At 38.6% G+C, this 25,669-nt stretch overlaps 1 protein-coding gene and 1 pseudogene across 2 annotated transcripts in view; one reads left to right on the top strand and one right to left on the bottom strand.

The window, feature by feature from the left end:
* Positions 1-25,669, top strand: part of PATJ (PATJ crumbs cell polarity complex component) — a 367,631-nt gene that overhangs the window by 227,563 nt on the left and 114,399 nt on the right. For both annotated transcript variants that reach the window (XM_047870413.1, XM_047870411.1), the window contains exon 29: positions 14,460-14,551. In XM_047870413.1, the coding sequence (XP_047726369.1) occupies positions 14,460-14,551 (92 nt within the window). The remainder of the gene's footprint in view (positions 1-14,459; positions 14,552-25,669) is intronic.
* Positions 7,438-8,316, bottom strand: LOC125172403 (cell division cycle-associated protein 3-like; annotated as a pseudogene).

The following is a 25,669-nucleotide window of genomic DNA, read 5'->3' as shown; positions in this document are numbered from 1 at the left end:
TGATCCATCTTGAATTAATTTTTATGTGTGGTGTGAGATAGGATTTGAGGTTTATTTTTTCCGTGTGAGTACCTACTCGTTCAAGCACCATTTGCGAAAAGACTCTTTTCCCCCATTGACTTCCTTTGCGCTTTGTCAAATATGAAATTACCATATAACTATGTGTCTATTTTTGGACTCTCAGTCCTCTTCTATTAATCTGCCCATCACGCTGCCTTGATTACCATATCTTTACAGCAAGTCTTGAATTAAGATAGCACCAAGTCCTCATTTTGTTATTTTTTGAAAGTTGTTTTGGCTCTTCTAGCTCCTTTGAGTTTCCATATGAATCTTAAAACCAACTTGTAAATTATTAATTTTTTAACAAAGTCAGCTGGGATTTTGATTGAGATTGTATTGAATCTATAGTTTAATTTAGGGAGGCTAAACTTCTTAACAATATGGAGTCCTCCAAATTATGAATGTGATATTCCCATTTAATAATTTTTCTGAAGTGTTTCAGTTTGCAGTGTAGAACTTTTGCATTTTCAGGTAAGTGTATTCCTATGTATTTTGTATTCAGTGCTCTTAAAAGTGGAATTTTTATCTTTTCATTCTTCTTTGTTGCTAGCATGTAGAAATACAATTGATTTTCATGTATTTGTATATTGACCTTGTATCCTATAATCATGCTAACCTAACTTTTTACTTCTAGTAGTTTTTTTGTTGAGTCCTTAGCATTCTCTGGAGGTAACTGATCGTTCATCCATGTATAGGGAGTTTATTTCTTCCTTTTCAATCATTATGACCTTTATCCTCCTTCCTTCTCTCACCTTCTGTTCTCTCTCTCTTTTGTGCCCCTAGTCTCAGAAGCCATTTGGTGTCGGATGATTAAATAAGACCTTAGCTGTATGTAGGTTTTTCATAAGCCAAGGAAATTCCTTTCCATTTCTAATTTGATAAGAGGGTTTTCCATTTAAATTACAATTTGACATTATATTTTGTCAAATGCTTTGTATGCACCTGCTTAGGTTATCTATATATGTTTTTAAATGAAATTTAAGTATCACACAAAAAGACACTGACTAATGGCATTGTTCAAACTCTTTATCATAATATTCAAAATCATTCAAGAGATATCTTTGTTTTTGGTGGGTGGAGGGGTGGGGGATGCCTGGGTGGCTCAGTCAGTTAAGCATTCAACTTCAGCTCAGGTCATGATCTCACAGTTCATGAGTTCGAGCCCCACGTCAGGTTCTGTGCTGACAGCTAGGAACCTGGAGCCTGCTTCAGACTCTGTGTCTCCCTCTGTCTCTGCCCCTGCCCCTGCCCCATGCACACCCTGTCTCTTTTTTTTTAATGTTATTTTTTATTTTTTTTTTAATAATGTTTATTTATTTTTGAGAGAGTCCGTCCACGTCTGAGCAAACACATGAGTAGGGGAGGGGCAGGGAGAGAGGGAGACAATCCAAAGCAGGCTCCAAGCTCTAAGCTGTCAGCACAGAGCCCGACACGGGGCTTGGACTCACAAACTGTGAGATCATGAGCTGAGCCGAAGTCGGACACTTAACTGACTGAGCTACCCAGGCACCCCTCAGGAGATATCTTTAACCTTCCTTTCCAGCTTCTGCCACTGCTTCACTGTTCTGATCCAGCTATATTGAACTACTTAAATAAGTCCTCAATACAGATGAGTATTTCCATCATTCCATTCTTTTGCCCATGTATTTTATTCAGCATACTTGCATAGACGTTTTAAAGACCTAGCCCAATTGTTTTAGCATAAGTTCATGACATTATTTTTCTTACTGCCCTAAATAAAATCAGATTATCTCTTCTTTATATACATTGTTTAAATGCTTCTTAACTTTAGGTAATTGACTTGAAATTCAAAGGTGAAGATGACAGAATGGAAAAACAAGTATACTAGCTATTATTTGTTAACAGTACTATTTTTATAAGAGAGATGGCTTGTAATACCAGTTCTATTTTTAACTAACTGTTTTTCTGAGATAAATCCTTTAATCTCTGTTGCCATCTCTTAACTGTAAGATAGAAGAATGGTCAATAATACCTTTAAAAATCTTTCAAACTTGGGGCTCCTGAGTGGCTCTCTCGGTTGAGCATCCAACTCTTGATTTCAGCTCAGGTCATGATCTCACAGTTTATGGGATCAAGCCCTGCATCAGTGAGGAGCCTGCTTGGGATTCTCTCCTTTCCTCTCCCTCTGTCCCTCCTCTTCCTTGTACAGGCGTGTGCATTCTCTCTCTGTCGCTCTCTCTCTCAATAAATTAAAAACAAATCTTTCAGACTTAATGTTGTCTGAATCTGTGATCTAAATGTTTGCTCCTCAAACTTCAGCATATTAATTTAGCCTAACGAATTTCTGATCTCTATTCTGGGGAACGTGAAACTGCAAATCCTTTCTCAAAAATGTTTACCAAACAAATCTCTTTAGCTATATAAATTGCTCTCAACCAAGTTTGTGTATCAGACTCATAGGAAAGGTTTGCCTATTAACAACCCTTCACCCCATCCTCTTAGAGGATAACCTCCAAAGGTGGAGCCTAGGTGTACTTTTAACTAGTCAGTATATAACAAATCTTATTAGGAGTCTAGATGTGAATTTTTGCTCCTGTCATAGAAGGACATAAGATGTGCCCTGGAATCCACAAAAAGCAAAGGGAAATGGTCCGTAGTACTTCCTGCCCTTCAGCTTGAGTCTCTGTCTCCATACTGTCCCTTTTAAATGCCAAGAGAATAGGATTGACCTAACATAGGGGCTGTGACTGGAAAAATTAGGGCAGGAAAATAAGGTGATTTTTGAGCTGAAGGCTCAAAGTTTTGCACAATATTTAAATATAATTTAAAATTATTTTGACTCTAAATTTTATTTCCCATCCTTTCTTATGTTTCTGGCTATGACTCAAAAGTATTAGGTTAGCAAATAGATTTTAATTCTAATTGATTCCCTAACATACTAAGTTGTCATAAAGGTGTTACTTCTTATTGCTACTTTTGTCTTTCTAACTTACAGATTGTGCTTTTTTATATGTTTTTAAAATAACATGTAATCATAAAAAATTATAATGGTTTAGGTAAAAGTAATAATCTTCCCTCTTTTACCTTTGTAATACTACTCCTCTAGAAGTAACCCCTGTCAACTTATCATCTTTCCTCTTGATCTCATGCACAGTCACATACATTGTGCAAACAGATTTTAAAGTTAATTAATGTACACAAACAGAATCATAATTCGCATACCTTTTTTACTGAATGATATGTCATTTATGATATATATTATTTAGATGTCAGTACAAATAATACTATAACATACTGCTGTATATGTCTTTGTGCAATTGCTTGAATATGTGGCATAGAAAATATCAAATTATCTTTCTTCGGTGTTACACAAAATTTCTGCTCCTCTAACAGCTTGTAAAAGAAGTTGTTTCCCACCCGCCAAATCTAGAAAACACTAGATGTAATCAGACCATAGCCAACCTGCCAGATGCAGGGTTTTTTTTTTTTTAAGATTTTTTTGTTGTTGTTTATTTACTTTTGAGACAGAGAGACAGAGTGCTAGTGGGGGAGGGGCAGAGAGAGGGAGACATAGAATCTGAAGTAGGCTCCAGGCTCTGAGCTGTCAGCACAGAGCCCGACGCGGTGCTCAAACTCACGAACCGTGAGGTCATGACCCGAGCTGAAGTCAGCCGCTTAACCAACTGAGCCACCCAGGTGCCCCAGATGCAGTTTTTTAAATTGAATAAAAATTCTTTACTTATATATCATACATATACACATGAGGAAGTGACCGAAAGAATAGGACTATACTCTGGTGAGGCAGTTTTTAAAGTCGACACTTGGATTTTTATCTGCCTTCACCACTTTAGAATGAGAACTGGGTGCTGGGAAATTATTTTGAAGAGGGAGGAAGGTAGTTGGGCTATGGATGATTAGGACGAGTCTTTAGCAAAGTAGCAGGAGTCCCGTAGCATGCCACCCATTCCAGCCTCAGACCTGCTGGAAAGAGGCTCTGGGATCAGGACATGCAAGCTTGGATTCTGGTTCTGCAGGTGTCTTACCTAGAACCCTATACAAGTCCCTGAGTTTGAGTCTCAGTGTCCTTGTTACAGAATTACCGGAGCATCTGCCTTGCCGACCTGTCATGCAGAGCAGTGTGACAGTGCCAGACTGTCTGTGAAATATGCTTTCAAAGCTATCAAATACACATGATCTAATCCTGACTCTATAGGCTATAGGACTGGTTCACTGACAAGATTTGTGTCAAAAAAAAAAAAATGTTTTTAAAAGAGAAGCTAGAGTTGGGAGGAGGGGAGTTAGGAACTTCGATGAAGTCCTTTGATGATTCACTGGGTTTGTGGCTACATCTGTGGGAGCATCTAGGAAAATATTTTGAAGGCAAAGGAGAAAAAGTCTAAAAACAGAGGGAATTGGAGTAGAGCTCTAAGTAGATCATCATATGAAAGAAGCAAACGTTAAGCTGAGCATTACTAGTCTTGATTTGTAGCGTGTACCAATTCTTGGAAGAAGGAATTCTAGGTCAGTGGTCACCTGAGTCTGTTTGCTTCTGTGACTAACAACACCACTAATACAGGTAGGTTGTAATGCCTCAGCCTCCTAGGGAAACACGATTCCTTTGCAATATTAATGAGCTGTTAAGAGAGAGATTATACTTCTGCCTCCATTTACATATTCCTTCTTATTTTGGTCAAGTGAACCAACCTGTAGCAATTGGGGCAACTTCCACAGAAACACTGAAAATCAGAGCAGCACATAAACATATTTCTCTGCTCACTTCCTTGAAGTCAATATTTTTCAGAATTTTCCAGGTTTAGGATTCAAAAGAACAACCTGTTTTGGGACACCTGAGTGGCTCAGTCAGTTGAGCTTCCAACTTCAGCTCAGGTCATGATCTCACAGTTCGTGGGTTCAAGCCCCACATCGGACTGTGTGCTGGCAGTGCGGAGCCTGCTTGTGATTCTCTCTGCCTCTCCCTGACTTGCGCTCTTTCTCAAAATAAATAAGCTTTAAAAAATAAAAGAACATGCTGTTTTCTGAATATATCAAATTTAGGGAGATGTGAGCTACGTATTACTATTACTTTGCCTTTAGAAGGTGTTCCAGTTTCATTAGATTTGTTTGAGAGAAAATAAATCTCATGCTTAAGCCTTTTAAATGGCTGTATTCCTTTGGGAACATTGTACTTCACAAGAAATAGATTACAGTGAAGTTGCCTACCTCATTTCAGCACTGCATCATTAAACTGAATCCTTAAAACCTGCTCCTTTACCCAAAGTATTAAATTATTGGAGCTTGATGTGTATTATTTTGTCTTTTTGAGAAAAAAATTAATGTGACAGTTTTCTTCAGAAATACTTTTTCATTACAGTGAAATTGTTTTCATGTGAGTTTCCGTCACTTTCCCTGTTCCATTGCTAGCCTTGGTACCTCTCTCTTTCCTTCTCCCATGTGCAAACCTGAAATGGTGGTTTGGAAAGTGAGGATCATTCTTCATGGAGGCTAGTGCCCAAAATTTTTGGAAAGGGAAAGTATTCTACAAGGTCGTCTTTGAACAGGACCTGTTTACTTCTATAACACCCCTACCCCAAACGCTATGCTAAAGTACCTGTGTTTCCTAGAAACTAAGACCTGCAGTTTTTTCCCTGGCTCTGGTGCTCTTCCTGCTGCTCACTTCCCCCTGTGCCTGCTAGGTTTCTGTCTGCTCAAGACCAACCCACCCATCTCCAAGAAGAGACAGTCACTTCTTGCTTTATGCCTACATTCATTATGCCAATGCCAATTGCAGATTTTTGTTTCCAAGACTGTTAACTTACCGGAGTACCAGCTGCTCGAGTGCAGGGACCATATCTGACTGAATAAAATAATTCCTATAAAGTAATTTTCAGAGGATCTGGTACCTGGAACAAAGCTGGTGCTCAATACATGATAGCTGTGGTAATGATGGCAATGAAAATTCCTCTATCCTCATCACTTACACTACGACAGTTGAATAAATGAGTAAATGGATGGATATAACATATATCTAATATACTTTTATTGGAATATTTCTTGGTCTGGCATTTCTATTTATGAGACCCTATTAATTGGATTTAAAATTTCACAGGATTAAAAATGAGTTACTTAGGTTAACAAGACAGGCTTTTGGACTCAAACAGATTTGGCTATAATTACTGGCTATAGATCTGTTATATCGGTTAAATTCCTTAAACTTAATATACTTCACTTTCTCCATCTGTATAATTAGATGATATTGTATTCCTCTACTGATTTGTGTGACACTTAAGCGCAATAATGTATTTAAGATGTGTGTATATGCATGTGCCTTGTGTGTTGTAAGCATTTATTAAATGGTATTATTACAAAGTAGTAATAAAATATCAATATACAGAAACAAACTGGAAATCACCTCAAATCCCACCAATCAGCGATATCATCATTGTTGACATTTAGTATATACTCATGGAGCTTTTTTTAGACTCAGAACTTTTATATAAATGAAAATAATGTGATAACGTATTTTGTCATTTACTTTTTTCACTCAGTAATTTTATCTTTTTTAAAATATTTATTTATTTTGAGAGAGAGAGAGAGAGAGCAAAAGCAGAGAAGGGGCAGAGAGAGAGAGGGAGGGAGAGAATGTCAGACTCTACACTCATTGTGGAGCTGACGCGGGACTCAATCTCATAACCGCAGGATCATGACCTGAGCCGATATCAAGAGTCAGATGTTTAACCGACTGAGCCACCCAGGTGCCCCCAATTTTATCTTCTTATGGCAGCGGATCTAGGTCTGTGCCATCCTTCTTCACTTCCTTTTAATGACAGTTTTCCATTTATCAACGTAACAATAGAAAATATAATAAAACTTTTGTTGATGAGTGTATAGTTTTTTCATTTTTTTCTCTATTATAAGTATAGCCATCATAGACATTTTGACTCCCAGATTTTTAATCTTTTTAGGATAAACTTTTAGCAGTGAAATTATTAGATTAAAAATTAACCTATAAAAAGTCTCATCAATTAGACTTACTGTTTTTTCCTACATGTGTGTTATACTCAGTAAAAGAGTTTATTAAAGGAAAAAGTTAACCTATAGATTCCAGTGTCATGAAATATAAACAATAGAGTATATTTAAAAGTAAAGTAGGGAGAAGGAGTCAGTTTTCGTTATCAGGAGTTCCAGTTACCTGACCTCTAGCTCCGTGTTTTGTTTTTTTTTTTTTTAATCACTTTCTTTAATATACAAGAAACACACGAGACACAAATAAAGGCTAAGAAAGTGCTCAGTCCTCGAGTTGGTAGTTTAGGGGGGGCTGAAGACAATGAGCCTTCCCTGTCTCCCAGGGAAAGAAGGGCTGTGAGGACACAACATCACCAAGCCCCTGGTGAACCCGGCGCTGGGGCCACACACAGCCTAGTTCTCCACCAAGTTTGGAAAGTGCTGATTTTCCTTGTCCTGGTCCTGGCCCTGCTCCCACACTCGGCCTCCGGTTTCCAGAAGTCGTCCAGTTCTCAGAATGGCCCCTTCCTTTAGTGCTCTAGCATTTTCACTGAGGGGAGGAGGCCACTTACCCTGTCGTGGTGTCAGAGTTCTGGGGGAGTTGTCATCCTGTAGGATGGTGAGGGGATATCTCCCTAGTACCTTGCCATTTCCTTTCTGTCTATTGTGCTTAGAACCTAAAGATCAGGGAGTCTCAGGGTCTCTTAAGGGCTTGTCTGAACCCTGGCAGGCCATGGGGGGTTGTGAGGGCTGTCCTGCTTCCTCCTTGGAGGACACCTGCTTGAGGGGAGCTCAGTCTGGCTCCAGAGTGGCATCCGGTCCTCAAGGGAAAACTGGGTGGCCAGAGGCAAGTCCAATTCAGAAGGTGAAGTTGCCTCTAGGGGCAGAACAGGCTCTGGGGGAAGATTCAATTTGGAGGCTTCTGTCTCAAAGACTTCATTCAGCTGTTTCACCAGTGGGCTTGGGGGTCTCCACTGCCAGTCTTCATAGGTGTCCGTGCAATGCCAAGGGTAGGAGAGCAGGGATCTGAGTCTTGGGCCTCATTAGGACCCTCCAACTGCTCTCCTGCTGGTAGGGTTGGCTGTAGAGAACTCTCCATCTGGATGGGAGTGCGCAGGATGACGGCACTAGGTGAACGCGGGTCCGCCACTCGGGCCAGAAGCTTGTTGTGCTGTGGAAACCAAGCCAGAATGACCAGGGAGCTCTTGGCTGAGCCCATCTCAACCAGGAGAAATAAGGTGGGGTGGGGCGGGGCCTGGACCAGGGCAAGGAGGGGACGCCAGGCCCCAATTCCTCTTTGGGATGCACAGAAGCTCCTAGCTCAGTTTTTTAATAATAATTTTTCAACTGTTCAGAATAAATCCCTCTACTTCAATAAAAGTTTGGTCAAAGGTGGTGTTGTTGGGTATTATATTATAACATGATATTCAAACCTCAGGCAAATCTGTTGCTTGAACTAAATTTTAGTTTTTTATAATTAATATCTTTAATCCCAGCTTAAGTTAATTAACTTTGACTTCCAATTTGGTAAGTTTTTGGAATAGATTTAATTGAGTTGCTCCCCAGCATAAATTTATATTCATGTTCAGTTGAACTATGGAAAATTGAGTGATATTTTTGAATAATTAATTTTAGTAAAATAAATCTCATTAAAGACCTCTTAAGTGAAAGTTTACGTAGTATAACAAAAGGATTTACATTCATTTACTTTTGCTGAATCTTGCTGTATTAACCCTAATTCTACTTCTTCTACAAACTGTAAAATAATGCAATTAAATATCCAATCTTTGATACCAAAATATAGAGTTTACCTGAAAAGAGTGCTTTCTGGGTTTTTTTTTCCTTCTCCACTGCAGTAGCAGAAACCAATTTATGAAGGGAAATATAAATCCCATTGAAAACCCGTTACAATATGACTTCTGAGTTTTATAAAAACAGATGTTTCTTATTTAAGGCTATTGTCTTCAGTATCTAGGGCTGCTATCATTTGCCCCTGTTCTCATTGAACTAGAAATTCAGAATTTAGGAAAAGATGAGTTAATTTACCCATGATAAAATATCAGTGTCTTTCTGGGACCAGGACCCCCTGAGCTTGAGATCAAAGTTACTGACCATGTGGAGGTCTCAGAAAGCCCTTTTTGTCAGTATTCAGAAGAGGAAGCCAAACAGATAAGAAAATCAGAATTGTAACTCAAGAGCATAGAAATCTCCTTGGGTCAGAAAGCCTTTTTCCTTTGTCTACTTTCTTTTCTTTTTGAATGCCAGGATAAATTACTATGTGTCTGAGAGAGCATAAGACTAGGAGATAAAAAGAGGTATATCACTTGAATGTATAAATTAGTATTTAGAAATAGGGGCCCCAGATACTGTATTGGTGGAGACTTTTTTGATGGGAAAGAACAGAAATTAGTTCAAGGTGATTTAACCAAAAAGGGGAGAACTTATTGCAATAGTATGGGTGTCCATCCCAGAACCTGGAGATTGGGTTGCCTGGGGGCCTCAGGAAGTGATGGCTTTTCCTGTTCCTTCATCCATGTAGCAGAATATGGCCACCTCGCAGAAGCTCAGAAAAGATGTGGAGGATCGTTACGAGTGTCACTCAACATGCATAAACTGGACTGTCCCAGAAGTAGGATATATGGTTATTCTTGAGTGGAAGAGTTATAGATCTCAGCTATTAAGATAATAAAAAGATAATTTAGGTGTAATGGGAACACTAAATCAGAACTTAGGACGGTTCTTCCCACCAGTAAGAATAATAACAAAAATAAGGGCATATCTAAATAATTTATTACTCTTTTTCTATATCATTGAGTCACCTTCAAAAGGAGAAACTTTGGGAAAGGCACTTCTCTACCCCCTCAGTTTACTGGAAGTAAATAGGAAATGATAATATTTTTTCTAACTTCTTGATAATCTGAATGATCACTCATATTCTAAAAGAATGGGAGCAGTATTTGCCCCGAAATGAAATATTTTAATTGTCTTCCTTTGGCATGAGTCAGAAAAAATTAAAATGGTGATCAATCTATACAGTATCTGTACAATGAAAAAAAGGGTAGTAAGTATATAATATTGTTCAAGTTGCAGTTTGCTTGCACGAAGAGAAGTACAGTCTTAGGGGACTCCACATTGCATTTCAGACTTGAAAAGCCTAGCAGTCAACTCTCAGGCATTTCCTCTGTACATTGTGGTAAGATGCTTTGATTCCGACTTCTGTATCTCAAAGCTCTAGGACCTACGATGGTAGGTCACCACATCCTCCTGTTCCCACTCAGAGTTTATTTAACAGACATCTTTATGAAGATGACTTTCAAAATCATCTGATTTTTATGTGCACCATACAGATGTGACCTCTAGGTGTGCTTTAGGATTATCATCATCTGATGAAAGTACATAATACCCCAGTTGCTCTGAGATTTAAATGAGATAGTGTGCCTAAAGAGCTTAGGATAATGTTTGGTACAGACTAAGCACTTGATAAATGATAGCTGTTATTAATTAGAATTGACCTGAAAGACTTCCAGGAGGTATAGAGTGCTTTCTTTTTTGCCTGTGCTATACTTAGAAGATGCCCTACATCTGTTGTTTAAAGAATAGTGCCCTCAGAGAACAGCAGCTTCTCAGAAATAGAATAAGTGACAGTCTAAAGTTAATTGTGCATAAAATGCATCATATTCTTTCTAATTACTTACTGAATTTTCTCTGGCGTGTGTTTCCTTTAGTGATGAAGAAATACAAAAACTGCTTATGCAGTTGGAAGCTGTATGTGCCTTTCATTTAAGTAGTGAAATTGTTGTATATTAAATAAGATCCAAGAAAACACAAAAGAGCCCTTCCTGTCTTAGAACTCACAGGCTACTGGGTGCCTGGGTGGCGCAGTCGGTTAAGCGTCCGACTTCAGCCAGGTCACGATCTCGCGGTCCGTGAGTTCGAGCCCCGCATCAGGCTCTGGGCTGATGGCTCAGAGCCTGGAGCCTGTTTCCGATTCTGTGTCTGCCTCTCTCTCTGCCCCTCCCCCGTTCATGCTCTGTCTCTCTCTGTCCCAAAAATAAATAAAAAACGTTGAAAAAAAATTAAAAAAAAAAAAGAACTCACAGGCTACTAACGTATTTCTGAAGTCAGAAGAGAGACTTTGTCTTAGATTTTTAAAGCCAGAGATCTGCATTTTCCTTTTTGACATAATCCTGTTAAATCAGGTTTCACTCTGTGTTGAGTTTCTTATTCTGTTCCTGGTCTTGCACTGCAGAACCGAGTTTCTCCAGAGGCCTCCAAACACTGGCAGGAGCAGCTACCATAACAGTAAATGGCACAGTTGTTGGCACTGGAAAAAACATCCACAGCAAGCAAGCTGTTCCGCCTTTCTACAGCCAGAGCCTCTGAATATTCACAAACAGCACCATGAAGACATAACTGTAGATTTACTCTTAGATAAATTAAAATTAATGACCTGCTTTCTTCATTTGGGCTGTAATTTTTCCCTCTTAGAATAACAGTACCATACATTTTATCCTATCAAAATGGAAGATCACAGCTAAAAAGCAGGCATCTCCATAAAGATGAAACAGCTCAATTTTCTGTATGTTCAAGCTTTTGCTAATAAAAAAGACTTTAAAAAGATAAAAAAATCCCTTTGACGACTGGAGCCCACCTCAGAGAAAGCATAGTAGCAGTTGATTAATGAAAGAGCCATTTGCATTCAGGGCTCTGCAATTTTGGATGTCTCGCCGAGCACCGCTGTGTGCAGGCTATGCGTGGCAGGCTGGCAAACACCAAGCGGAGGACATGGTTCCTGCCCTCAACAAGTTGAGCCCAGTTCAGTAAATGCCAGGTGCCTGCACTGATGCTTACCACCTGACAAGGATTGGCTTGACCGTGTCAGGTGAGGCGTAAGGGCGACAAGAGAACATTTTTAAATGTAGTGCCACAGGATTCAAAGACAGGAAGATTTGATAGGTCTGCTTTCTGAAATCAGAGGCCAGACACGGTGGGGAAGACATTCACAAATAATTACCTGAATGCCAGACTTTGAGTGATGCGTATTCCACATGTCCTCTCATTTTTGAGTTGTGATTTAAAAGATCCTTATTTGTTGTTCATTGTAAATGGAAGAGATTGAGAAATACGGTTTGCAAAAAAAAGCGATCATGGCAGACATACTATTTTGTAACCAGGCTAGTACAGTTGGACATTTCCTATGTCATTATTCTTTTTCACATGACTCTATCATTACATGACTTAACCATTTTTTCCCCCTTATAATGAGTTAGGTAGTACAATGTAAATATAAGAAAAATAAAACTATGAAACATTAGGAGAAAACCTATAATTTAAACGGTGGGCGCTTCAATACACACACATACACACATACACACACACATACACACACACATATACATATACATTTTTTTTAAACAGCAAAATTGAGAGGAAGGTACAGAGATTTCCCATATGTCCCTTTTATTTATTTATTTATTTTAATTTTTTTTAACGTTTATTTATTTTTGAGACAGAGAGAGACATGGACGGGGGAGGGTCAGGGAGAGGGAGACACAGAATCTGAAACAGGCTCCAGGCTCTGAGCTGTCAGCACAGAGCCCGACGCGGGGCTCGAACTCAAGGACCGCGAGATCATGACCTGGGCCAAAGTCGGCCGCTTAACCGACTGAGCCACCCAGGCGCCCCTCATATGTCCCTTTTAGACTACCAACATCCCTCTCCAGAGTGGTACATGTGTTATTGTTGATGTACCTGCATTGACACATCACCATCTCCCAGTCCATAGTTTACATTGGGGTTCACTCTTGGTGGTGTACATTCTGTAGGATTGGACAAATGTATAATGGTATGTGTCCATCATTATAGTATCATACAGAGGATGGACACATTTTTAAATACATGTTATTAAAAAAGATAAAAACCTTAACAGAAAAGATGAGTAATTTTGAACACCTCCAAAATAATTTTTGGTATTAAGATTATTATAAATGAAGTCGGTTAAGCGTCCAGCTCTTGATTTCAGCTCAGGTCATGATCTCACAGTTCATGCGCTGATAACGCAGAGCCTGCTTGGGGTTCTCCCCACCCCTCTCTCTCTGCCCCTCCCCTCTCACTTGCATGTGTGCTCTCTCAAATAAGTAAACATTAAAAAAAGATGATTATAAATAAAATTTAAAGGCATTATCTCATGTAATTTTCACAACAGTTTTATGAAGCAGGTGCTTAAATTCCTTTTAAAGAAGAGGAAACTGAGGCACAGAGAAATAGTGTGGAGATCAGTGGGTTTCTGGGAGGTTATCTTGGTGAAGAATAAAAGCTGATAGAATGAGGGACATAGTGAGAAGGTAGTTTCAGTTTAGTCTGTGCAACAGACTTTGATGTACATCCCCACGTTACCACTTCAAGATGATGGATGAGCTTCATTTCAGACAGCTCCCTCCTCTGTTCATTTCCATACACTTTCTCATTATAACTGCTATGACAAAAACCTTTTCCAGGTATGTCTTCGAACACAAAATTTCAGAGACCTCAAGGACAGACCAATGCTAATTACAAAAAACTGAAATCCCTATTTTCTATTCCTTATATAGTATATTGTACTGTCTCTTAAATAGACAGTTTCAAGGCCTCCGTTAAATTGGGACAGTATAGATCATTAACTAGTTATTAAAGAGACAAGAGGAGAAAAACCAAAACTGTGTGAGCTATTATTAATTGGATGAAATAAAAGATTGATTACGACTATCATCATAGTTTATCACTGGAAAAATCTGGAGTAAAAAAATTTAGAATGCCAATGTTTTTAGAGCATATTTAGACGAACTCAATCAAGTTGAAATTCCACCATATCTTGGATAAGAGCAGATGGCTCATTGATTGTGTATAGTAAAATATTTCCATGCAATTGATCTAAAATTTGATTTAAAATAGGGAAAGAATATTTACCTCCTCTGGAGTAACAAAATTTATGCTATGTAATAACCTTGACACATTTACAGAATCGTGTTTAATGGGCCCTCCAGAGGTCTGGTGAATACCACAGTTTAGTCTGTTTTCTACATTTTTTAGAAATCTGGAAAGGCTGTAGGAAATATATCTGTCATAAAGTTTTTACATTTAGCTCAACTACTGCTCTCTTGAAGTTTAGCACAAGGTTCAAGGACCATATGCTCTTTATTAACTGCATTCAAAACTGAATTTAAGAGATTTTAATAGCTATTTGGAATTAGTATTTTAATCCATACTACAAACAATATTAAGATTTTTTAGCATTAAAGAGCCCTACATGGATCCACTTAAAAATGAATGGACTTCATTGTTTAATTCCAAGTATATACACATATATTTGTATAAACGTATAAATATATACATGTATATTTTTATACAAACCAAACATATTGCATTTTTACAAGTGCATTTTATTTTTTCCCCATTAGATAAACAATCAGATCCTGTATGGAAGAAGCCACCAAAATGCATCTGCCATTATTAAGACTGCCCCATCAAAAGTCAAGCTGGTTTTCATCAGGTAAGATACGCACACACATGCATACATCTGGTTTTCTAAAATTAGTATCTCTTAAAACATCTAAGATTTCTTCTGGAGGTGTTATTATTTTCTAAGACTATGTTTTATCTTTGGTTTGTCTAACAAAATCACCATATCCTAAAAATAGATTTTCCTTTTTTAACTGTCACTTTAAGGAACATTTGGATTGTTTCAATTATGAGGCTTTCTTGTTATTTACATTTCATATGATAGAACTCGTAGTTGAGGCTAGTATTTGTATTTTGGTTTTTAAATTTTCTTCCTTTCCTGGAGCTGGTTATCCTCTCTATAAATATAATAGAGTCTTCTAACTTCCCTTCCTCCTGTCACCATCATGTGGTACATTTGCTGACCCATTAATGTCTTCATCAAAGAATACGCAGGAAAACAGAACCCAGAAACATTTTAGGAGCTTCATATTAAGAGTGCTGGTGTGGGGTGCCTGGGTAGCTCTCAGTTAAGCCTCCAACTCTTGATATTGACTCAGGTCATAATCTCACATTTTATGAGATCGAGTCCTACATCGGGCTCTGTGCTGACAGCATGGAGCCTGCTTGGAGCGTCCTCTCTCTGTCTCTCTCTCTGTCTCTCTCTCTGTCTCTCTCTCTCTCTCTCTCTGCCCCACCCACACTCATGCTCTCACTGTCTCTGTTTTTGAACTTAAAAAATGCATATATCAAATGCTGGTGAGAAATCCCGAGGGGAGCAGATGTGAATTCTGGTGTCTAGAGTCATGTGGTGTGTTTGGGGTTCCACGTTTTCCCATACCCTGTGTACTACCTGAGTCCTTTTGGCATAAGTAAGTCAGAATTGGGAATTCTCGTTGGTGGTATTTACTATTGCCTCATCAGCAATGGAATGTTTGATTCCTTTTATTGGATCAAAATGACTGATAAATCAGAATTATTACTCAGTGATGCAGCTAACCCTGTATGTTAACTGACACTCTGTTTCTTTTCCTTCTGGGCCTCAGGTATCCTCTATAAAATGGGAATAATAAAGCACCTACCTCATTCACTGTGACATGCCAAAAATCTGAAATGTTGAACACTTTCTCGCGTAAAGACTGAAAGAGTGTTAAATGGCATTCTATGACATTGATGATCATTATTCCTCTTCCTACTGTTACTAGTTATTTGTCAGGAAGAGCTATGCATTCCTAGGGACCACTGGGATTAAGGGGTAGTTTTGTTCCCAGATATGGACACTAATGTAGGTGATTGAAATATTCCTTCCCATGCCATCACTTCAGCCTCACAGGGTGTTATTGCTGTTTTGCTCCTGAAGAGATCACACATTGGTACCCTTTTCTCCCACTCAGCAGCACTTCTGGGTTTCCAGGTTTTAGTCTTGCTTCTGAAGGGCAAATCCTTTCTCCTTCTCTTCTGTCTTTGTGTGTTATGCCAGCCTTCCTCTGGCTCACTCACCTTGAAGTCTTATGTGAGGTACCAGTCTCCTTTTTGGGTTTTTCTGCCCTTCCTGTTGCCAGAGGTTACAAAATTGGAGTTAGAGGCTGAAAACATGAACAGGCCTGAGGAAAGGTCAGCCGCTCAGAGATGAAGGTGTCCATCGACAGACATCCACGTAGGCTTGACCACTTTGCGGAGAGTCATGCAAGGATGCCACAAGCAGGCACACACAGCCCTCACGGGTGTCTGCGCTTAGTGCTCAGCACATGTTGACCAACCACTGCAACTATTATGGTTATTAACATCGCCGTCACCTCTTCACCGTCTGTGGGGCTTTTATCACCCATTCTGGGTCATCCCACTTTAAAGAGAGCAAAAAGATAATTGAATAGGATCCAAAGGAAACCATCTAATGCAATTAAGTAGTTGGGAAATAGAATCCTCCTCTTTCAAAAAAGAAAGGTTACATGATTTGAAATTGTTTAGAAGATAGAAGAGAAAGCTGAGGAGAATTTTAATCATAGTAATAAAGCCCCGGTAATTTAGTGTGTGATGATTTCAATTTTGATTGTTCAGAGGAGATCAGAATCAAAGAAATGATTTGTTCAGTGAATTAATGGTGTAAGCATGATTGAGGATGTCACGGAATACTTATTTACTGGAAGAGATTTTAAGCAATTTGGAAGTATCAATGTACATTCAAAACATGCAATCTAATTATGAACGTTTCTTAAATTACAGTGCCTAGCACATTGTCGACATTCGAAAAGCTTTATTGAATAAGTTTCCTTGCAGCTGCCTCTAAGCAATTCCAGATTACTTATTCTCCAAAGGTAACAATCATAGTAAGTTAGTTTGACTGATTTTGTGAATTTAAAGATAACAGAAAAAAAGATACATATAGATCAATTTATTATTTTACAAAATAATTTCTTTCTCATACTTAAGTCCCTCTCTTCAGTACTTTCCCAAATAATCTAAGTTGGGGCAAGTGTCTCTATCTTTCTGAATAGAGAGAAAAAAGATGTAGGCGTGATTCTGAATAATCTATTGTCCTATCCACTTTGAGACTGTAAAGGAAAATTAGTTTAAATTGAATCAAGACAGATGTATGCACTGCTGACAACCTTTTGTTTGAGTCAATAGATATGTATTTGATAATTTGTGTGTCAACATTTTATTAATTAATGCTGCCATTTCCATAAGAGAAGGAACTATTCATCTAACAGAGAGGTCTTACCTAAAGTGACGAATTCTTTCCTAAAACAAGCATGAATGATAAGTATAAGTGATAAAAAGAGGAATCCCTGATTCACCTGGTCTGGGCTTGAAACCCAGCTCTAGAATACCCCAAGTATATGAGTTTGGTCAGTTTCCTGATCTGCAGTATGTAGATAATATAGCTGGCTTATAGATTTTTCTAATGTCTTAATATATATAAATTGCCTGGCAATATGGGCTTAGCAATGTTTGTTGCTATGGTAATGAAGATGATGATGGTGGCAGAAAAAGGGGAGGAAGTAAGAAAAAAAGAAGGGATAAAGGAAGAGGAGGAAAAGATTAACCACTCCTTCATATATATTTTGTATCATTCCAGAATCTGGAATATTTATTTTGAGTGAAGCATATTCACAATTTAAGAATTTTAATTAACATCATAATGATAAAACACTTAGAAGAGGTAGCTATATAACTATATATATATATAGCTATCATTATATAAAACTTTTTTTGGTGGGGGGGGGGGACAATGTGTGCATGAGTGGAAGAGAGGAACGGAGGGAGGGTGGGAGAGAGATTCTTAAGCAGGCTCCATGCTCAACGTGGAACCCAACATGGGGCTTGTTCCCACAACCCTGGGATCATGTCCTGAGCCAAAATCAAGAGTAGGACACCCAACCAACTAAGCTACCCAGGCACCCCTATATAAAACCATTTCTGATAAAGGTTAGGATAAGAGACAAGGACACAGCCTGCCTAAAACATCTCTTTTAGTCCTGTGTCTGCTGCTGCTTCTCCCCTTATTCTCCCTTTTTTATTTTATTTTTTTAAGTAGCTCGACGCCTAGTGGGACTTGAACTCACGGCCCTGACATCAAGAGCATTAAGAGTTGCATGCTCCACTAACTGAGCCAGGCAGGCACTCCTCCTCCTCCTTTGAAATGATGACCTGATATTCTAACAGGGAGAAGAGTACCATTTAATGAAAGAATGTATAAAGAGAAATCTAATTAATGTGAATTAATCCCCATGTCAATAAAATATAATAGATTTTACTGAGGTGAATAATATCAGATAGTGTCAGAATATAAAACACTTAAAGAAATAAAAAAATATATGTTATTGCTCATCCACTGCATATGTCACCAGTGGGGGTATAATGGTGGACTGGTGTCCTATTTAAATATGGTAACCTGTGCATTTTAGATGCTGCTCAACCTATCCTCTCTCCTTCAGGCTGATTATCTAGTTCATCACTCAATTAGATACATTTTTCTTTTTTTAACATTTATTTATTATTGAGAGACAGAGACAGAGGATGAACATGGGAGGGGCAGAGAGAAGGGGAGACACAGAATCCGAAGCAGGCTCCAGGCTCTGAGCTGTCAGCACAGAGCCCGACGCGGGGCTCGAACCCACAAACCACAAGATCATGACCTGAGCAGAAGTCGGACACTTAACTGACTGAGCCACCCAGGCACCCCACATTTTTCAACCTCTGCCTATAGGTTACCTCCTTTAGACTATTGGTACGAGAACCCTTGTTGTGCCTATTTGGGAACCAAATCTTAAAGCAGTTAAATACTGATTTGCTATCGATTCAGGAAGTTAGCACTTAAAGCACCTCAGCACAACAGATGCAATTATACTTTTAAGCTGCCTAACTTATGCTATATAATGTTACTTTAAAAACTGATGCTTATAAATTGTATTTCTTTATAGGTAGTGCTTCTATTTGGTAATATTGCCTTCCTTAGTTTAAATTATTGATTCTCTGTGCATTTCCATTATAGAGAAATTTTTGGCTTGTATGCCTCAGCAACTTTTTTCCAAATTTATTGACAATTGAGATAAAAATGGGAACTAGCCACAGATTTCAGAGTATGATTAGCAGTAATCACAGAAAGCTGTTAAAATATGCTGCAGGCAACATTTTAATTAACTAGGGCCTTTAGTCTATAGTGATACACATTTGTGTGATCACGTCCTTGTCGTATTCTTTTAACACTTGTATTTATTCATATACTAATTGACCTTTAATTCACAAGAGGCCTGTGAGTCATTAGTGACATTAGCAAGTTGCTGCTGCTATGTATACATGACTTACATAATCACTCTTCCCTCCCTTTTTCCCCCCAAATTAGATTTTGGACAATCTGGTAATCATGTACTTGTGCCTATGACGCACAGGGACTCTGGTATACTAAATTATTCCACAATGGATAGTCCAGATGCATTTTACAATCTCGAATTCTTACTATGTACCACACATTTCAGTTCTGTGGGTTTTCCTATTTGACATTATCCCCTCTACACAAGCACTATAACTTAAGTACAGGAGGAGAGCTATATTAATACAAGAAAGAATGAATTGCTGTATTTGGCAGTGCAGGGATCCGAGGAGATTAATGATCTTGCCTGGAGCTCTTGTCATACCTTCCCCCACTACTGAAAATTAAATGTCATGTATAACAACTCACTCTCCATTACTTAATTACATGTGGAAAATGTGTACTGTTATAAAAACTCCTGGGGCTAGGGGAGGCCAAGTGAAACTGAACCCCATGGAAAGATTTAGTGCTGGCTGTCAAGCCCTACTGACTCAGAGTGGACTCACCGTGGGAGCTACCATACAGTATCGATTGAGCGTATGTCTTGTTTTTGTCACTAAAAATATAGGGTGGCCCGTTATCCTCTGGCCATATCCCGAAAAGATGATATTGACTTGAAATTAATGTGAATGTCACAGTCATCTGTGGGAGAAGTCCATCTGAAGAAGTGAATTAAATGCCTGTTTTTAAAATCCTTGCTATGCTCTTTGTATCTAAATAAGAAGGAAAAAAGATCGTGGGAATGAGCATGAATTTAACTTTCATAAAGAACTATTCATGCATTTATTCAACAAGTATTTGCAGGGTACCTACTTGTGCTGGGGCTGCAGAGTCCATGATACAAAGACTACAATCTCTACCTTAAAGGAGGAGGCAGAGAATAAGCAGCGTGATACCTCATCCAGTGATAAAGGTACTGGGTACTTTATGTATAGGAAACACAGTTAACCTAAACTTTGGAGCCTTTGGGAGAGTATTACAGAGAAAGATGCTGAAGCTCAGACCTGAAGTATAAGTAAGCAAAGCTATAGTGTGTCCAGAAACCCAAAGGTTTCTGAGATTGGATATTATACCCAATGTACCTGACCATTTACTTCTACGAGAAAAGCAGTCGTTGAAAGTATCATTGGATGAGCTGTGTACATCAGCTGCTTTGAAATCTGTGAGGAAACATACTTCCAACTCTCATGGACCATTAAAGAATGTAATGCCCCTTTTCAAGTACACAATAAAATATCATCCATGAGATATGTAACAAGATTTGAGGAAGAGGCCTGTCGTTAGCATCGAGTTCTTTCTAGGACTTGCAGGAGGAAGGAAGATAGAGACACTCTTCAGTTTCAAAGCTCTTCTGTGTTTAGTTGGACCATATGGTAGACCCATGTGAGTCTTTCAAGTGCTCTGCAATGCGGACTCTTTCTTAATTTCTTTGATACTTGTTTATTGTACTCTCCATATTAAAGAGTAATTTTAATTATTTATTACTTTTATTTTGTAAGTAGAATTTATAAGCCTTTTAGTTCAAGAACAAGGTGGAATTGGAGTGTTTTGTGTTTTGATCTTTTGTCAAGACATTGGATGTTATGCATCCAAATAAGAAGCGTTGTTCCCTTTGACCTACTATGGTAACCTTGGGAAGTTGTACACTTAATTCAGTTACGATTCCATTGGGTGGATTCCAGTTCTGGAATCATCTTGAAAGCCTATGGCATATTCTTTTGAATATCCACAGAAGCCATAAGTTTTCCTTTTTTTTGGAGGTAATTGTAGCTAGTCAATCTGAAGTGTCCCAAAATTTTGCCATTTTGGGGCCATTCGTGAATCAGGTGAATTCAGTATATTAGATAAAGTGTTCTATCAAACTTTCTTGCATGACTTATAAAGTATCTTTGAAAATCATTTTTATTTCAGGGTGCCTGGGAGGCTCAGTCAGTTAAGCATCTGACTTCGGCTCAGGTCATGATCTAACAGCTTGTGAGTTCGAGCCCCGCGTCGGGCTCTGGGCTGACAGCTCAGAGCCTGGAGCCTGATTCGGATTCTGTGTCTCCCTCTCGCTGCCCCTCCCCCACTCATACTTTGTCTCTGTCAAGAATAAACAATAAAACATTTAAAAAAAGAAAAAAGTGGGAGGGGGGATGGGCTAAATGGGTAAGGGGCATTAAGGAATCTACTCCTGAAATCATTGTTGCACTATATGCTAACTAATTTGGATGTAGATTTCAAAAATAAAATTAAAATATATACATATATATATGTATTATATATATGTATTATATATAATGTATTATATATGTATATGTATACATATTATATATGTATATGTATACATATGTATATGTATTATATATATGTATTATATATATATAAATAAAAAAGAAAATCATTTTTATTTCATTATTTTATTTCAAGAAATTGGTAATTTCTTCTTTTCTTTGCTACTCCCCATCCTTAACATGGTACCAGCTTGGGAAAATTATGACTATATTTGTTTGATTTCATTTAGCACTCAAACACCTAATTGTGCCTGGTTTTCTAATCATGTTTGGGAAGTTTCTCTTTCCTTTTTTTTTGGCTGGTCAGTACTTCTCCTTTCCTTGTAGAATATCTGTTTCCTTAGATAGACTTTCTTTTTGAAACACGCACACCCACACAATACATATACTGTGGTGGAACAGTAAAAACAGTACAGCTAGATGCCTCTCTTCCTCTATGTAAGCTGAAGGGGCCCTGTCTTTCACTTCTGAGATGTGGCCCAGGGTTGGTCATGTGACCTAAACTTAGGCAATATGATACCTTTGCTTAGACTAGGAAGCACTCACATTACGTGAGTGATTTTATATAAATGGTGTTTATTCATGAAACCACAGGGCCTTAATAGGAGGTTCCTGCTATGACATCATTCTGTTTTCCTGCTTCCTTGTCCTCTGGAGGCCTCTTAGTTCCTGTATGTTCCAAATCTAATCATGTAGCCTGCTTGTGTTTTGTGAGATCCCTGTATCCCTTTAATAAATTCCCTTTGCTTTAGTTGGTCCAAATTCATTTCTCTTGCTTCTTGCCAAAGAATCCTAATGAATGAGAAGGGTAATAAAAGTGAGCTATCTGAACAAATCATGAGCAGCCAGAGTGAGATGGTTTCTTCTGCACATTTTCTGGTCACCCACAGGCTTTTACCCTTGGTTCTGACAAATTTTTATCCTTCAGACTTCTTCAGCAAATCACAAGACCTCTGAGCAGGTCTCCACTGCGTATCTCCAGTATGACGTATTTCCATTGCCAAACCATTCACTGGCTCTTGAAATGAGATTGGATTGCCATGACTATCTCAGAGGAATTAGGCAGGATTTATCCTGCGTTTTTACCTGCGGTGGAAGAAGTCACTTTTCCCCAGCACATGGCCTTTTAGTGAGGGCTGGATATCTGAACACCATTAAGGCTTTGCCAGCCAGGATAAAGAGACAAATGGCTGAGGGTATCTACTACGTTATCCTTCAGAAAGAACCTCTCTGAGAAACATATTAGGCTAAATCATCCCATCCATCCAGTCCTAAGCTCTCTACATCAACCCTCCCACCAACCTGCACTGCCAGATATTTTATGAGCTACCTTTTCCTCTGCACAACTGGCAACAGTTATTTAGAACTTGCCTGGGGCCACGTTTGTGAAATGTGGGTCTGGATGCTGAGTTACTCCCAGCAGCCCTCATTACTGACATTGTTTGGAATGCCAAGTAAATAAAGTTCATAATTCTACTGTCATTGGTCATTTATTTCAGATTCAGCATATTGCTATTTGGGAGGTTTCTTACAATTGGAAATTGTAAACTATTCAGTCTGTTCATAGAGTTTGAAACCTCTCTTGGAACCTTTACAGAAAGGAGTTTTGCTCCCACTGAAATATAATGATGTGCTTTGTTTTTATATGTTACTTCTGGTTCATTTATATTGAGCTTTCCTAGCCAAATGTTAATTCAGTGCCATGTCCCAATTAATAAAGCAAATGTAGAGTTTATTTTTCCTGTTCTCAAGTGTCTCCCATTACTATATTTAGTACAATCAGAAAATAACATTTAGGCCTGTTTAGCTGTGTTCCTGTATCACTCATTTATTCAACTCTGTGTGTGTATTTAAACACTGGGCTAGGCACTAGATGGCAGTTGTAATCATTTTAGAATAGATTTTAAAAAATGAAATCTGCCTACTCAGCTATCCTGGCTGAATTCGGGTACAAAACTTCTGTTTTTCATATAGTGCTGTTTTGTTGGTATCAAATAAGATCCTACGGGTTTAGTGAAAGTGAATTTCCAAGTGGCAGAACCACAGCAGTCTGGAGACGATGATTTTGTTTTTAATGTTTTTTATTTATTTTTGAGAGACAGAGGGAGACAGAACACAAACAGGGGAGGGACAGAGAGAGAGGGAGACACAGAATCTGAAGCAGGCTTCAGGTTCTGAGCCATCAGTCAGCACAAAGCCCGACGTGGGGCTTGAATTCACGAACCGTGAGATCATGACCTGACCTGAACTCGGACGCTCAACAGACTGAGCCACCCAGGCACCCCGACAATAATGATTATTAAGTGACATTCTAAGTAATTCAAATATATTCTCTGCACACTTTGTTGTTCTTGTGTCTTACTTAATTATTTTAAATTGTAGTAAGATATGTATGACATAAAGTCCACCATCTTAACCATTTTTAAGCGTACAGTTCAATGGCAATGAGTACATTACACTGCTGTGCAGCTGTCACCACTACCTATCTGCAGAACTCTTTATATCTTGTAAAACTAAAAATCTGTACCTGGTAAAAAGTAACTCCCCATTCTCCCTCCCCTACCCCGCAGCCTCTGGCAACTACCATTCTACTTTCTGCTTCTGTATTTAAATATACTAGGTAGGGGTGCCTAGTGGTGGCCCAGTCGGTTAAGCATCCGACTTTGGCTCAGGTCATGATCTCACAGTTGACGAATTAGAGCCCTGCATTGGGCTCTGTGCTGACAGCTCAGAGCCTGGAACTTGTTTTGGGCTCCGTGTCTCCCTCTCTTTCTGCCCCTATCCCCCCACCTTGTGTGCACGCGCTCTCTCTCAAAAATAAATAAACATTAAAAAAATTTTTAAAAATAAAGAATAAACTACAAGGGCCCAAAACAGGCGCAAAAAAAAAAGGTACAAGGCAGCATGTTCCGTCTCAACATGTATTTCCATGATTACCAAGTACTTGGTTCAAGTACCGGCTCAACTTTAAAGAAGGAAAGTACAAGCCAGAGGATTTAGGAACAGTTCTAATTATGGTCACGGAAGAATATTGAGGGAATTACACTCTGCTGTATTTTTTACCATGCTACATGCGCTATCAAACACGATGAGTATTTTAAAGCATTTTATAGTCATTATATCTGTACAAAGACTAGGTAATGAAGACATGACGCTCAGAACTTAAGTACAAAAAGTTGATAGAGTGAGCAAACTCAGAAACTTTCATACTTCTTGCCCTAAGGAAAATTATGAAATAGCTTTAAGAGTAAATTGTGACCTAGTAGAACTTTTCCCTAAGGTGAGTCTAGGACTATTGGCTTGGGTATGTAAGAGAAGACATATGTGGCTCTGGGGCAGGTTGTTAAAATGGGAAACACTGTAGTGTAGTAGCTAAAAGAGTGGGTTTTGAGGCCAGACTGCCAGGTTTCAACCTTGGCTGTACTATTCATTTGCTTTGTGAGTTTGGTCAGGTTGCTTACCCTCTGTGTTAAATGAAGAAAATCATTGTAATTACCACATAGGGCTGTTAATGCAAGTTAAATGAGTTAATCCATGAAAGACATTTAGAACAGTGATATATGGGTATGTTTCTGGTGACCATATTTTCCAAATCAAAGAATTGTGCTGTGTACTAGTTTTCTCTTACTGTGTAACAAATTACCGCCAATTTAATAGCTTAAAACAACACCTATTTATTAGCTCACAGTTCTGTAGATCAGATGTCTGGCACAGCATGGCTGTGTATCACAAGGCAGAAATCAAAGTGTTGTCCGTTCTAAGTTCTTGTCTGAAATCTTGGAAAAAATTCAACTTCCAAGTTCATCCTAGTTGATGTCTTGTATGCCCTTGCTGGTTCTCAAATGAGGACTACTCTCAGCTCCTAGAGACCATTCATATTCTTTACCACATGGCCTCCCCCATCCTCAAACCGGCAATGGCATTTCTTTTTTTTTTTTTTTTTTTTTTTAGGTTTTATTTATTTATTTTTGGAGAGACAAAGATACCACGAGTGGGAAAGTGACAGAGAGAGAGAGAGAGAGGGAGACAGAGAATCCCAAGCAGACTCCACATTCTTAGCGTGGAGCCAGATGCAGGGCTTGAC

The sequence above is a fragment of the Prionailurus viverrinus genome, chromosome C1 (assembly GCF_022837055.1).
Source record: "Prionailurus viverrinus isolate Anna chromosome C1, UM_Priviv_1.0, whole genome shotgun sequence".
NCBI classification, from domain to species: Eukaryota; Metazoa; Chordata; class Mammalia; order Carnivora; family Felidae; genus Prionailurus; species Prionailurus viverrinus.
This window is presented reverse-complemented; position numbering and strand designations above follow the sequence as displayed.